Consider the following 16,225-nt stretch of genomic DNA (forward strand, 5'->3'; position numbering starts at 1 on the left):
CGTAGTCCCTGCCCTTGAGGAGTACATGGACCAGTGGGGGATGCTATCCAAGTAAACAAGCCATTAGGATGCACAGTGATCAGTCCTTCGTGCTGGAGGAAGGTGCCAGGTGCCATGGGAACACTGAGGATGGGCAGCCAGCCCTGTCACGATGAGTTAGGAGGGCCAGCCTGGGGAGGCGATATCTGTCTGTGATAAGGCCTTAGGGAAGACGTCGTCCAAGGAAAGGAAAGAGAATGATCTGGTTGATCAGCTTCTTTAACTGAAATCAACAATAGAAGTCTTTTTTAAAATTTTTAAATGGAGGATTGTTGTTATTCAGTCCCTAAGTCATGTCCGACTCTCTGTGACCCCATGGACTGCAGTATGCCAAGCTTCCCAGTCCTCCATCTCCTGGAGTTTGCTCAAAGTCATGTCCATTGAGTTGGTGATGCTATCTAACCATCTTATCCTCTGTCACCCCCTTCTCCTTTTGCTTTCAATCTTTCCTAGCCTCAGGGGCTTTTCCAATGAGTTGGTGCTTCATATCAGGTGGCCATTAATTAATTGCTTTACAATGTTGTATTGGTTTCTGCCGTACAGCAACATGAATCAGCCATAAGTATGCATATGTCCCCTCCTTCTTGACTCTCCCTCCCACCCTCCACTCCATCCCAGCCCTCAAGGTTGTCACAGAGCACTGCCAGAGGGGGAAAAAAAGAAATCTGTACAAGGCAACTCTGTTTTTGCCATAGGTTTCTGTTTCCCAGCTTCTTGGGGAAAGGACTGATGTAGCTGGGGCTCTGGTTAGCAGTCATGGCTAGCTTGTGGCTGTGGCCGGTTTCCACCACGATGAGAGATCCTGACCCCCATCTGGGCCTGTGACTGTGGCCTGGGTGGTGTTTTCTACATTGACTTGCCCTGTTTCCCTGGTTTTGGTGGTGTCTCTTCTTCTCCTTCAAGGCTAAGTTTAGCGTCTCTGTGGCATTGGTGTCCACACCCTGACATCCAAGCCTGGAGGAGGCTGACTGTTGCTCCATCTCCAGGAGTGCTTCCAGAACCCCAGTGGCACAGGAAATTGAGAAGGGAGGCCAGCTCCCTGCATTTTTCTGGTTGTCGAGGGCGGCAGCTCCGTGCTATATCATCACCAAGATCAAGGGAACGGCATACTAGTCCAGCCTTAATTTAACTTACAGTTCCTGCCAATTTCACATCAGCAGGTCCTTTTGGAGCTGGAAGTAATGGGCCATATCATGCCTTGGAGCCTGAGCGATGACTTATGTGGATGTCACCCACTGGCTTTTTATGGAAATGATTAATAAATCAGTAATTCTATCTGCAGTGATGTTGTTGTGTTTATAAATATTTAATTTACCTTCAGGTGCCCACATTTTCTCCATCTTTGCCTTAAACTCTGCTGACATGGCTCGTCATTCTGAAGTGCTCTTCGGTAGATTATCAGAAGTAGGAAAGGTTAACCCCCCACCCCCCGCCCTCTCTTTCTCTCTCTCTTTCTGTCTCACCGTCTCTGTCTCTGTACTATGGCTTTCTCTTTCCTTTTTTAATCTTTGTGTGATTTGGCTCGGCGCTTGGGGCTCATGCTGAGAGAAGGCAACGCTCCTTGTGACAATGATGAAAGGTTACTCCAGTTTCAAAGGGAGACCGACTAAACTTTCCAGTTCTGACCTTGCACGAGTGGAGACCTGTTGTTGGCGTGTGTTTTCTCCAGCTTCAAATTAATGACATTTAGAAGCTGGAACAGTGTCTGATGTTTTCCTTCCACAGAGAGGTATCTTTGTCCTTGCCACCAACTCATCTTTTGAAAGCTGGTGCTTTGATTATTACGGTATGGCAGGTTGAATGGAAAGATCTTTAAAAAAAAATCAAAATAGAAACGCAGTCCAAGTTGAGTATTTCTCCACTGGAGATGAGGTTCCAACCTCACAAAAGAGGATGGCAGCTGGGAAAACAGCAGTAAATAAATAAATAAAATAAAATAAAATAAAATCATCCTTCTTACCTCTCAGGATCCGAAGTGAGCTAATTGTTGTTATTATCTTTTTATTCTTCTGTTTCAGGAAATTGCAGCTTATTTAATAACATTTGAGAAACACGAAGAATGGCTAACCACCTCCCCTAAGACAAGGTAATGTCCCAGATTTCATGGGTTTTTGAATATGTGCAGTAAACTTATTGATTTTCATTGATTACTGTGTTTGGTCAGTTCGTTCACGAGCAAGTTCAGAATGCCGTGTTGTGCCTGATAGCTTGTGATGCTGGGGCCTCATTCGTTGGCTCAAGACCGTGATAGTGAACGCGGTGGGATGGATTAAAGCCGCTGCAGCTGCCGTCATGCAAGTTGGAGATTTTAACCCGCTGGCTTAAAGCTGGGTCCTTCAGCTGGGTGCTTGCAAAGGCTTGGCAGGCAGGACTGTCAGGGGAAGTTTATTTGGGGAAAGTGCTACCGATGTTCTCTATAAATGTACTTTCAAAAAGAGAAACTACCTTAACTGTTCACTTTCATCTCAACATGTTTCACAAACTGCAAGTCCAGTTTTTCTGGATGGTGTTAAGATCGCCCCAATCAGAAAGGCATGGCTGTTTGCAATTTATTATTTAGTCCACGTCGGTGAACCTGCCAACTGCCATGGACACCGAACTCGTCTCACCACCTGGGAACAGAGGGAATTGGCAAGGATTCAGCTGACTTGTGTTCTGTCAGTGAGAGTGATATTGTTTTGTGAAGAATGGGGACGTTGGGATTTAGGGTTGATTTTAAAGGCAGCCTCTTCTCCTTCCCAGCTCTCAGTTTTTCATTTTTGGTATGTTCCATCCTAGAGCTTTGGAAAAACACAGCCACGCTCTTCCAATTGCCACAGGTTTTCTATTAGTGGTGATGGGCCCAGATGTTTAACAGCTTGAGTGGTATTAGCCAGAGCACAGCTTACAGGATAACCAGGCTGTGGGTTTGAACCTGAGAGGTGGAAAGCCCAGAAGCGCCAAATTCCCTGTTTGTTAACTGGGAGACCAGGGAAAGGGGTGGGGGTGTGCCCTCTGCCCACTTGGCCATCCGCTTGACCTGTTTGTCCTTTCTGAGCCACAGAAGAAAGATATTTACTCAGTTTAGAAGGTTCTTTAAAATATTTCTTTATGACATTTAGGTTAGTTGGGCTTCCCAGGTGGCCTACTGGTAAAGAACCTGCCTGCCAATGCAGAAGGTGTAAGAGATGCGGGTTTGATCCTTGGGTCAGGAAGATCTCCTGGAGGAGGGCATGGCAACTCACTCCAGTATTCTTGTCTGGGGAATCCCATGGACAGAGGAGCCTGGGAGGCTACAGTCCACAGGATCACAAAGAGTCAGAGATGACTGAAGTGACTTAGCACACACACATCCATTAGATGAGGACAAAAATTTCCATTTTGAAAGAGTGTATCAGAGGATATTGAGGAAAGGGAGGTGAGTTCCTGAGATTTGCATCCCCAGGTGGGGCAGAGGTTGACTCTGATCTTTTTGCCTTTCATCCTGAACCCCTCTATAGGATCTCTTCAACTTCTCAGCCTTCTGGGGCCATGGTTTCCTTTGCTATAAAGTCAAATGGTTTGTATCAGTCAGCTTTTGATGTGATAATGCCTTGTAAGAAACAATCTCCAAACTAAGTAACTTATAACAATAAATGTTTATTTCCTGCTCATGGGTCTGTGGGTTGGCTTTGGTTTTGAGTTATGTTCAGGACCACTCGATGTGTCTTCTTTTTGTAGGACCTAGGCCTAGAAGCCTCCCCCACCCCCTGCCGCCCACCCTCACTTCCCTGTCTGGGGCATCTGGTTCTCATGGAGAATGGCAGGGGCTTAAAAGCCAAGGCAGTCCATGTAGGCACAGTGAAGCCCCCTGGATGTGGCATCATATGTCACATGGGCGCATGTGTGCTAAGTCACTTGAGCCATGTTTGACTCTTTGTGGACCCAGTGGACTGTAGCCCACCAGGCTTCTCTATCCATGGGATTCTCCAGGCAAGAATACTGGAGTGGGTTGCTGTGCCCTCCTCCAGGGGATCTTCCCAACCCAGGGATCAAACCCACGTTTCTTATGTCTCCTGCACTGGCAGGTAGATTCTTTACCACTAGTGCCACCTAGTAAGCCCATCATATGTCACACCTGCTTGCAAATCCATTAGCCAAAGCAATTCCTGTGGCCAAGCCCAGAAAGAATGAGGCCAAGAAGGACATTCTTTGCTAGAGGGTGGTCAGAGTGGGGGTAGGGAGAGCGAATGTGATGCCCATCGACTGTCTGTGAGCACAGCTGTGTCCTGTACTGTGGAGAGCCTGGCCCACTCATCTCTCCTTTCTTTGGAGTCACCTTCTTACAGGGCAGTGATTTCCAAACCTAATCAGGGATCAGAATCAGCTGGGGGGCTTGCTCCAGTAACATGTTGGACTCCACCCCCAGTTTCTGATTCAGGATGTCTGGGTGGGGCCTGATCCTCTGTATATCTAACAAGCCCCAGGTGATGGGGTGCAGGCCGGGGACCCCACTTTGAGAACCGCTGCTCTAGTTTCTCTGGGCAGGAGGAAGTCTGTCTGATTTCCACCTTGGCACCATTTCCTGACTCCCCACCGTGGTCCTCATCTCAAGCAGCCTCCAGGCTCTCCACACACCCTTCATTCCTCAGCCAAACACCTCTTGAATCTAAGTGGAAGGAAAGAGCTTCTCTTTAGCCAGAGAGCGAGGTTCTCTGTCACGCGTCCTGGGCTAGACATCTGATTTTAGATGTGCGGGCGCGAGTCCTGCTTCAGTCGCTCCCTGACAGCACGACAGGGCGGGGATCCTGCCTCGTGTTTCAGCCTGAATTCGGGTTTCCGTTGAAAAGTGAATGTCACTCATAGTCGTGCCTGACTCACTTGACTTTGGGAGAGTATAAATAGAGCCAAGAGCCTTCCTGTCTCGAGGCACAAGGGGGGCGCCTGGCAGCAGAGAAGGGATGAGGGTTTTGATATTGACATATCCAAGTCCGAGCCTTGGCCCCATCACTCAGTACCTTTGTGACTTTAACAGAGTTGTTTCATCCCCTTTCAAAGCTCCATTTTTTCTTCTTCATGCATGAGACGGAGGCCAATGTTGATTGTGTCTTCATTGGGTCACGACGAGCATTGAATGAGATAGTATTTGTGATCTTGCTTTGCATGCTGTGAGGGTCTGTGCCCAAGCAGGTCTGTTTGCAAGGGGCTGTCCCCAGGCTTCCTGTTGGCTTTGATTTTGGGATGTACTTGCCACCATCTCTCTGGGCTTTGGAAGGATGAGTTTCTTCTCTGAAAGCAGAGGGTAAAGATAGAATGATTCCTATTAGTATTATAACATCCAGTCCGTGTTTACACTTGAAAGCTTCTTGTCCCAGGAGGCGGAAAAGTTGCTGTGGTTGTTCAAGGACCTTCCTAAATTAGTTGTTGGGTTGAGTTTGGATCTCCCCACCCCCCTCCCTTCTCTTGTATTGAAATTAATTGGTGCAGTTAACTGCTGAGTTCATGCAAACCGGCCTCCTGGTATTAAGGAATTAATGACACCAATACTCTGCTGAATGAGGAGGCAATACAACTTCTGTTTGCCGCTACCGCCGCCACTGCTAATTTCATTTCAGAAAATTAATAAAAATGAATTGCACCACTGACATTTATAGAGTTTCCTAATAAAATGATACATTGTTTGTGTGGAGGAATCCCTATTAAATTAATTGTCGTAATCAGTTCACATATAGATGTTGGTATAGGAGCTGCAGAGGGACCCACTCGTCGTCTCCCTGGCTGGCTGATGGCTGGGGGTTATAAATAGAGCCCTTGCTCGATCCTGCCCTAATTACAGTGGCGGTCCCGGGAGCCCCGCTCACCTGTTTAGTAATGAGGTGTGCTGCAGGAGGCTCCCAGGGCTGGGGGCCCCTGGGCCGGCTTTGTCACCACAATAGGGCTGCATGCAGATTGTTGAAGCAGCCCCGTGTTGTGTTATCAGCAACTGGGACCTTCTGAAAGTGGTAGCTTGAAAAATCACCCTTCAGGACGTCTTTATTTGGCACTTCCTGTGTGCTCAGCACTATAATAATACCACTGGGAGACCCCAGGAGTCTCCACACTCCCCACCACGCCAGATGAATTTAGAATCTTAGGATCGAGAGATTCCGCCCCTCCATCTAGCACGTTCTTCCAGCTCCTCCTTCTGGCCTTGATTCGGTGTCATTCTCTCCATGAGGTCTTCCATGAACACATGCTTTAAAAATCACACCCTTCCCATCCAGCAGAAATTTCTTTCCTCTCTTCCTGTGTTCTGTTTCTCTAGAGCGCCCTTCACTACCTGACACATGGTGTGGTTTCCCTGTTTATTTAATTCACTTATTCACCATCTGACCTCCTTTCCCTCCAAAAGTACCACAAGGAGAAGGATTTTCAGTCTGGCTTGTTCAAGGGGTCTCTCCAGTGCCTGCAGAGCTGCTGGACACCTAGTGGGTGCTCTGTGAATATTTGTGAAATGAATGAGAGTGAGTCTGAAGGTTGTGTAGGGAGAGATCTGGTTTTACTTCACTTTATTTTTGTCTTGTATAGATTTCCTAGTGCTGTGCTCTGGGGCACTTCTGTGATGGGCTTTCAAGTCTCTTCAGCAGCTTTGCCAGACATGAGAGGCAGAGAGGGTGTATTATCTGTCTAAGATGGCACAGCCAAATGTGAGAGCTAGAATTTGAACCCAGGATTATCTTACAGCAAAGCCTACAATCTTAGCTTTGAGGCTACACTTCCGCTGCTGTGGGATGTGAAGGTGGCCCCGCAAATGGTCCCACTACTTTTTTCTACCTCCCATCTCCATTGATTCTGAACCACCTGGGAGACCCAGCCTCCCTTTGCTGGTGAGCTTGGCTCTGGGTTCCTGTGCTGACCTCTGGAGTTGATCTAGCCTCCAAGTTGCAGGCAGTGTGGAGGAGCACATGCTCCCCCACAGGGCAGAGAGCAGAGCCCAGCATAGCCCAGGCAGGCAGGCTGCAAAATTTAGCAAGCCCAATAATTTATTTCTCCTCCCCTGGGAAACATGCAACCTTTCTTGGAAGCCAGGGACACATGAAGCTCAAAATGGAATTGAAAACACTTTCTTCCCAGGGATCTTGTCTGTATTTGTTTGGAGGCTGGAAAATGCTATTAATTAACTAATTAATTAATTAGATTTATGTAGATAGCACCTAAACACTGAAACACTAAAGGTATAATAATAGAATTTTTCTATAATGAACACTGAATGCTTCTTGGTCAATAAGCAATAAAACAGCTAAGTAGAAGGAGGGGTCCGGAGGGAAAGGAGAAGAAAAGTGAGACCTGAGTTTCAAGAAGACAAGGGACTCAGCGGGAGACCCACCCTCGCCTCTGGGCTCTCAGGACCCCACAGGTCCATTGCATATTCCACCCTGGGTCTTTCCTATGCTGATAGTGAGACCAAGTCTTGGGTCTTCTGCTTTTTCCTCCAAAGTTCTCCCTCCCAGGACTCTTAAGAACTACATGGTTTGACTATTAACCCTCTGTGGACCTTCCCCAAGCCTGAACTCTCTCCTGGACACCTGGCTGTCATAGTATCATCTCAAACTCATCATCTTCCTTCTTCCTCCTGCCCTCGCTCCGGCTCTGTTTCTGCTCTCTGGTTTCCTTTGCTCTCAGAAAAGCCACCTCATCTTAAAGGCTCCAGGGTTTACCGCTTGTCCTCCTCCATGGCTTTGTCTTCCTCCCCTGGATGGAATTAGTCACTGGTTCTGCCAGTGTTTCAGACTATAATTCACATACTTACTTTCCTCTGTCTCTGTGGCCTGGCCCTGGCCATCTGCATCACTCTTGGGTAACTGAACAGCTCCAACCACATCCCTCTCCAGGCTGGACTTCCTCCCCCTGGTTTCCCTAAGACACTCCTTTCATCGCATCATTGTTCTTGAAAACCTATGGGTGGAGTCCAGTGCTGTATTCAGGGTCCTAGCACATTTCCTCCACCTCCCTTTCTCATTCATTTTCTCTGACTCCCCACCACAAAGCACCCACTGCAGTTAGGATGCTGCTACTGCTCTCCAGACACACCTCTGTGTCCCCTGCTTTGGCTTTTACTCGGCCACTGATCTCCCCTCCAATACCCCATGTCCAGCCCAATCTGCCCATCTTTTGGCTTTGAGGTCTTCCTGGAGCCCCCCAGGCACACCAGCTCTAGGGGAGTCTCTTTGCTGTCAGCTTCTGTAGCCCAGGTTCTTTGTCATCAATTTTTGACAATTGAGTGATTACAAGTGTGGAAGCCTTGCCCCCATGCAGGGGGACAGCGTGCTCCCCATGGGAAGGGCCGTGCCACCTCTGTTGTCTCTGAAGGGCTTGTGCACAGAGGAGCAGGAGCTTTGATAGGGGGTGTGCATGGTGCGGTGCAGGCTTGTGGGCGAGCAGGCTGGCACCTGTGCGGACCAGCAGAGAGGGGCTGGGCTGTGGGACCAGGTGTGGGCAGAGTGCTCCACCCAGAAATCCAGTCTCATTAAGTCCCAGATGAGTCCCTGGGCAGGTGGGCTGCTTTGGCCAGGACCTCTCTAAGTGGCACAGAAGAGTGACCTTTTTGGCTACCTCTAGGGCATCTGCTCCTTGGGGCAGTTCTAGGACTTTCCTGAGGAAGCCCCTATTCCTAGGAAGTGACTAGAATGGAGCTGCATAGATCACGTGGAGATCCCATCTGAGGGATTAAAACATTCCCAGAACTAAAAAGAAGTGGAGTTCAGATACAGACAGCAACGTGGATGAACTCTAAGGACATTCTGATAGGTAAAATAAACCAGCCACAAGAGAGTGAATACTGCCTGGTCCCTCTTATAGGCGATGCTGAGAGCTGTGAGATTCATGGAGGCAGTGAGTAGAATGGTTGTTGCCAGCAGCTGTGTTGGGGGACAAGAAGTTAGTGTTTGATGGGATGGAATTCAGTCTGGGAGGAGGAAAAAGTTCTCTGCGTGGATGGTGGTGCAGGCCGCACGACAGTGTGAATTTATCAGTACTTAATGCCACTGAACTGTGCACTTATAAAAGGAAAATTTTATGTTATATATATTTTACAACAATTAAAAGAAAAAGATTCCCTGAGCTGCCTCTGTAGCTGTGTCCAGCCAGGCAGAGTGGGGAGTTGATGATTGGTCGTGTGTGTGTGTGTGTGTGTGTAGCAGGTACTATGGAGGAACAGAGTTTGGGAGGTCTGCTCTATACATAGATCATTTCTGGGACTCTGTCCTACAAAAGAAGAAATAAACCAAGTCGGCCACCGTTTCAATGTGGTGACCTTTGCATTCTGCTGAACTGGGGAACCTGCTATCAAATTAGCATAACGATGTGTCATGTTACATCCATTCCAGCATTTCCTAACGCACTGAGCAAATTCCTGACAAAGTCCAAAGTCTTATCATTAACCAAAGAACAAAAGCAGCAGTGGGTGGTGGCTGCTGGCTCAGGACTCTTGAGGATCCTCAGCGCCCCTGGCCTCCTGGAGGGCATGTGCCTTGGGGGCCCCAGTAGTTGGGATGAGTTTCTGAATGAGGTAGGGAAGAAGCTGTGACCTGGATCCTGATGAAATGTCTGGTGTCTCGACGGTATCAAAGTGGGACTGCCCCAGATTTTGGTGCGTTTCCCAGAATCACAGGATGCAGAGCATCAAAGCCAGAGGAGATGGGGAGGCCACTGATCCCCCTCAGTGCCCAGGAAGGGGGCCGAGGCAGGCGTCCTGGCTGCCCAGAACCCTGGTCCCTGGTGCCCTTGGGAGCAGACCAGGGCTTCCTTCCGGTTTCTTGCTGCAAAGCCTTAAGTGGCTGCCCTTTTTGCGAGTGGGCATGGGGTGTTTGTCACACTCCAGGGTTCGTGTGTCCTCTTGTGTCCTGCCAACTTTCACCTTCCTTCTTGCTTCCTGGAGCCAGGAGTGCAAGTCCAGGATCTGCATCCTGGGAGGGAGCAGAGCGGGGGAGTGGGAGTTTGTGTCTCGTGTCTCACTGGGTTAGACAGCTGCCAGCTTCTGATTCCAGCCTCTGCTTTCTTTTACTCTTTTTATTTTTAATCTCAAATACATGGGCATATGAAGCTTCCCTGGTGGCTCAGTGGTAAAGAATCCACCTGCAAGGCAGGAGACCTGGGTTCAGTCTCTGGGTTGGGAAGATACCCTGGCGGAGGGCATGGCAACCCACTCTGGTATTCTTGCCTGGAGAATCCCATGGACAGAGGAGCATAGTGGGCTACAGTGCATGGGGTCACAGAGTCAGACACAACTGAAGCGACTTAGCACACACGCATGTAGTTTAATCAATCAAATGATCCGAAAAGCCTTGTAAGAAGTAGCCGCCCTCTGCTCTACAGCTCAATCCCACTTCCCAGGAACGCCCACTTCTTTTCGTTCTGATATTTACCTCCTGACTTTTCAATGTTTGTTCTGCTCTTTCTTGATTTGTCAGTTTCAGATGTTATCTTCTGACTTCCCTGGTTGCTGAAGGAGAGTTTGTCCTCTCACGAGGCTTCTCGTCAGTGGGCTCATCAGTGGGGGCAGCCAGCTTCCGGTGGGGGGATTCTAGAGTCTGCATCTCTAGATGCTGGCGTCTGGAGAGGTCTTTCAGGTTCTCCAGGAAAGGATCTCTCTGCAGGTGCCTGGTGGTTTGGGCTTGGCTGCTAGGGGTCTGGGAACCAGGCAGGAAGGGCGCTTGCAATTTCACCACCAAGTCATGAATTCTCCTGTTTTACATCTGTGTTGCCTGCCTCTCCTCTGCTGTCTCAAGTCTGGGGTCTTTCGGGGTCCCTTTGTGCAAGAAGAAATGTGTCTCCAGTGGGGGCAGAGGCCAGGTGAGGTACATGGGGCCCTGGGAGGGTCTATCTGTTCCCTGCACAGACCTTCCCCTTCCTCCTTCCCTTCCCGAGTCTCTGCTTCTCCAGTACTCGATGCTTCCAGTGCACGGGTCTTTCTGGGGCTCTGAAGGCAAACTGACTTGTTTTTCCTGGTGGCCCCTAGACAGTAGGTGGGGTTTGCTGCTTCTACTCCACGGTGTTGGCTATCCACACCCCATCTGTCCTTGTGGGTTTACACCGTGGTCATCCCTCTGCTGTCACTGGATCAGAGGTGCAATGCTGTCTTCATGTCAAGAAACCCTGTCTTCCTGGCTGACCACCTCTCAGCCCTTCAGATGGAGAACTGTGTGTGCAATGCTAAGTTGCTTCAGTCATGTCTGATTCTTTGTGACCCTATGGACTGTAGCCTGCCAGGCTCCTCTGTCCATGGGATTCCCCAGGCAAGAATACTGGAGTGGATTGCCATTCCCTCCTCCAGGGGATCTTCCCGACCCAGGGATCAACCTGGGGTCTCATGTCTTTTGCATTGGCAGGCAGGTCTTCACCACTAGCGCCACCTCTGTTTTTTCTCTCTCCTCTTCTTAGGCTCACTCTGTTTTTCTTGCTGTCTCACTGTCTTGCTTTTTCTCTTTCTCTTGTTTTAGTCTGTAAAAAGAAATGCCTCACAATGTAGTTTTCAGATTTCTAAAGGCACAGCCACTCAGGACCCAGAAAACCCTGTCCCTGGGATGTGTAGACTTCTTGGGTGCAGGGAGGTGGCCCCAAAGCCAGTCGCTTCAACAACAGTATGCTCACTTCAATGCAGCAACCCTGGCTCAGAGCCATACCTGGTGTTGGTGCAAGGTGCATGGCCTCTCCTGTGTGGAATTTTGTGAGTCCTGGGGGGCTTCTGGGGCCGTCCAGTATGCCATGCATGTCACCTGATAATGAACCTTGATGCCTTTTGTGTCTACCTGGCTATGAAGTTGTCTTCCACGATTGGCCTAGTCTCCAGGCAGGGTGCTTCTCATATGGGCTGCAGGGCTTCACAGGTGGCCCTAGTGGTAAAGAACCACCTGCCAATGTGGGAGACGTAAGAGACATGGGTTCAATCCCCGGGTCTCAAGATCTACTGGAGAAGGGCATGGCAGCCAACTCCAGTATTTTTGCCCGGAGAATCCCATGGACAGAAGAGCCTGGCTGGCTATGGTCCAAAGGGTCTCAAAGAGTTGAACATGACTAAAGCAACTTAGCACTCATGCCCATGATGCAAATTGGGGTGCGACACCCTGCCGGAGACTGCTCACCCCAGGGACGCCTGCTGGCATCTCTAAGCAGAGCAACCTGGCAGTAAAGACTATTTCTGAGAATGAAGTAGCACAAATGCATAGGTGTTTACCTACCCTGCCAGAGAGTCCATCCACTGGAATCTCGCTTTCTTTCTGGGGCCTACCAGTTTATTATCATCTTCACTTCCTTCTCCCGAATCTGGAAAATTAGGATTGTCTTGTGTTTCTGTTACTGATATGGATTGGTGTCTGATATTTGCCCTGGGTCAGTTCTGATCTAATAAATCAATGTTGGCTGTGGGGAGAGGGAGTGCCTGGTGGGGTCGGGAGGCTGGAAGTCGTATTCTCAGAACAGATCACTTCTGCACTCCATCATTTTCTGTGTGATGAGTAATTCTCAAATCAGCTGGAGATTCTCCCACTTTTCTCACTCTGGCTAAGAGGTAGTACTATCTTTGCTATTCTTAGATTGTCTAGTCTTTTATTGTGGAGTTTAAAAAATTCAAAATAAGCCAAAAACAAAGGAAGCATATCTTTCTTAGTTCTCCAACTCTACTGTGTATCCTACTTCCCACATGAGTGTTTGTATGGTGTGTGTTTATACACATACACACATGTACACATGCACAATACAGACATGTGCACAGACACACATGTACACAGAAGCACACACATACACACACATGCACAGTCGTGCATGGAGATATACAACATAACACACATGTAAGGACGTGTATACGTATGTACACACAACACTCATATACACATTCAGAAATACACAGTACACACATGCACATTTATACATATATACCTAAGTACACAACATATACAAATACACAACACCCCACACATGCATACACAATACATACTTGGCCACTTGAGTTGTGTTTTTCTTTTGTGTCTTCCAGTTTTATTGAGATATAATCAACACACAGCACTGTATGTGTTTAAGGCATATGGCATAAGGTTTGATTTACATAGTTCATGAAGTGATTGCCACAGTAACTTTAGTGAACATCCTTCATCTCAAGTAGATACAAAGTTAAAGAAACAGAAAAAAAGTTTCCTTGTGATGATAACTCAGGATTTACTCTCTTAACAACTTTTGTATATAACATAGAGCAGTGCTAATTATGGAGAAGGCAATGGCACCCCACTCCAGTACTCTTGCCTGGAAAATCCCATGGACGGAGGAGCCTGGTAGGCTGCAGGGGTTGCGAAGAGTCAGACACGACTGAGCATCTTCACTTCCACTTTTCACTTTCATGCATTGGAGAAGGAAAGGGCAACCCACTCCAGTGTTCTTGCCTGGAGAATCCCAGGGACGGGGGAGCCTAGTGGGCTGCCGTCTATGGGGTCGCACAGAGTTGGACACGAGTGAAGTGACTTAGCAGCAGCAGCAGCAGCAGCAGTGCTAATTCTATTTATCATATACTTTACATGTCTAGCACTTATTGTATTTAATAACTGGACGTTTGTACTTTTTGACCACCTTCATCTAATTCCCGCCTGTGCCCACCTCCCCACCTCTGGTAACCACGAGTCGAATCTCATTTTTCGTGAGTTCGTTTGTTTGCTTTTGAAGTAAAATCAGCCTGCAGCACTGTGTTAGTGGCTCCTGCTCCCGCAGCACTGAGTCAGTTCCTGTCTCATAGCCTTGTGATCCCGTATTTCTATACGTTTGCACTGATCACCACAGTGTCTAGTATGTCACCATACAGAGATATTAAATAATTATTGACTATATTCTCCACACTGTCCATTTCATGGACGTCTTGTGGGAGAAAAAAATTTCTGGGAAAAATTTTCATCTTTTTATTCAATGATTTAATAAGATGGACCATGGGAACATTTTGGGTGGAGGAAAATTTCTCCTAAGAGAGAGGAATTCTTCTCTCCTGGCAATCCTGACCTTATCCGGGATGGATGGAACTTAGGATTGGCTGAGCTGTTTAATTTGAGGTGACTCCGGGGGGCAGAGGGGAGCCTGAGGCTGGGATAGTTGCTTGCTGGGCAAGGGCTTCTGGCTGTGCCGAGGGCAGGGGACTGGGCAAGGTGCTTCCCGACTGGCTGCTTTGTGAGTCCCATCACTGCCCTAACCAGGTCTGTGGGAATTTGGGATCATGTTTTTTATTTTTTTATTTTATTTTATTTTTTTTTTTGAGAAATCTTCAGGAACAGGAACTTTCTGACTGTGGTGGAACTGGATTTATACATAGAAGGGCAGATGGCACTTAGGCTGAGGTGTCAGGGAGACCAGAGCCCTGCCAGGCATTTGGGAAAGCTGGAGAAGAAGACAGTGAAATTAGGAAATCACAAAATGTGTCCAGCAATGGAGAAGCAAGAGCAGAGGAGACAGGTCACCCTACCCTGGTGCTCGGCCTACACAGGGATATGTGCTATTTCCACATGTGTTCACACACACACACCCCCACACACCCACATACACACATGCGATCTCCTACCTCTGTGTCACAGGCTCGCAAGAATTAATTCTGTCCACCCACTCCGGGAGATGCTGCCCCTGGATCTGGGGGTTGATGGTGCTCTCTTTGCAGGTCCATCGTCTTCTCCCGTGGGGTTGCATGTGAACCTTTTACTCCTGAATCCAGCTGTCACCTCTCATGCTCTTGGTCTTCTCTGTTCATCTGTTTCTTCAGTGGACACTTTCTGGTTGCTCATGGTGTGCCAGGTGCCATGCTGGGCTTTGGGGATGGAGTCGCGAATGAGACGGATGGTTTACACCCATGGCGATGCTGCAAGGGTGCAGTGAGAGGCTGCCTCTCCAGCAGGCAGGGTGGGGGGACAGTCAGACTGCCTTCCTGAGGGGCTGAGCTTTGAATGGAGACTTGAAGGATGGGTATGAGTGTGTGTGTGTATGTGTGTGTGTGTGCGTATGTGTGTGTGCGTGTATGTGTGTGTGCTGGGTGGGATGATGGGGGCAGAAGGCAAGCATGTTTTTCCTGGCTGTGCTGGAGGAGTCTGTACAGATCTGAGGTGGGAAGGTGCCAGGAGAGTGTGGGAGTAGACAGAAGGTCCTTGCAGCCTAGGTAGTGAAGCTGGGGAGAAGCAGGTGGGGGTGAGGTTAGGGAGAGGCATGGAGACCAAGCTCAGGGTTCAGGGACAGCGCTGGACAGTGAGGACCCCCATGGGGCAGTTAAATGAGCAGTTGTGATGATAGCCTTGTCCTGGGCACCCTGGAGGTAGAGCAAGAACTGGAAGGAGAGAAACAGGAGGGTGCCTGCACTGGCGTCTGTGGATGCGCATTTTAATGATGAAAAGACCGAGTCTCCATCTAGTGGAAAGTATCAGTGTCCTGTTACCACAGGGACAGACCTTCTGAGTTTGGAGAGTCAGAAGAGCTCTCAGTGAGCCAGGCTACATGGTGAGCTGGGTGTTCAGTGACTCAAAGCTGGGGTTCTCCCTAATTTCAACTGCTCAGCGTTTAGCCGACGTCACCTCCCACCTGTCCCTCTGTCCCTTGTACTCTGTTCCCCTCTCCACCCATCCTCTTCACACTGGGGTCCTGTCTGAGGCTGTGGGGGAGGACAGGACCTCCAGGGCGAGGGGATCTGTGGCTTGGATGGCTTCACATCACAGTCTATCCACACATGTGTGAAAAAAATATTGATGATGGTGATGGTGACAGGCGGATGCACAAGAGAACCACTCTTTTACAATAATCGCCAAACTTTGAGGGTTTTTTTTGGCTGTGGTACAGCATTCTAAGGTGAGAATTCTTCCTCTTGGAGAAAAATTCCACCCGTAGCCCCCTATTATCCCACTGGGGTATGTCTGGAATTACTCATAGTCATGCCATTTCTCTGGTGTTTAATTTCTTTACCCAGTGCCAGAGGGTCTGCCGGGGTATGACAGAGTTTCGCAGTTTATTAATTTTGCATTAAATAATTAATAGTAAAGTTAATTGATGAATTATTCAATTTTTCAGGTAAAATGGGACGATAAATATTCATAACTTATTTTATTAAGGGAATTTCCATTTCCTATGTCATTAAATCTAGATTAACAAAGGCTGACTTTAAATGAAGATCAAAAACAATTGTGCTTTGGAATTAATTTACGAAGTTAAGGTCATTGCTTTGTGAGTTTACCTCCTGCCAGAGAGT

The 16,225-nt window shown here is 48.3% G+C and overlaps 1 protein-coding gene across 3 annotated transcripts in view; it reads left to right on the plus strand.

Moving 5' to 3' along the window:
- The window catches only part of CAMTA1 (calmodulin binding transcription activator 1), a 987,191-nt gene that overhangs the window by 305,774 nt on the left and 665,192 nt on the right, over window positions 1–16,225 (plus strand). For all 3 annotated transcript variants that reach the window (XM_044942955.2, XM_044942953.2, XM_044942954.2), the window contains exon 4: window positions 2,058–2,125. In XM_044942955.2, the coding sequence (XP_044798890.1) occupies window positions 2,058–2,125 (68 nt within the window). The remainder of the gene's footprint in view (window positions 1–2,057; window positions 2,126–16,225) is intronic.

This window comes from Bubalus bubalis, chromosome 5, assembly GCF_019923935.1.
Source record: "Bubalus bubalis isolate 160015118507 breed Murrah chromosome 5, NDDB_SH_1, whole genome shotgun sequence".
NCBI lineage: Eukaryota > Metazoa > Chordata > Mammalia > Artiodactyla > Bovidae > Bubalus > Bubalus bubalis.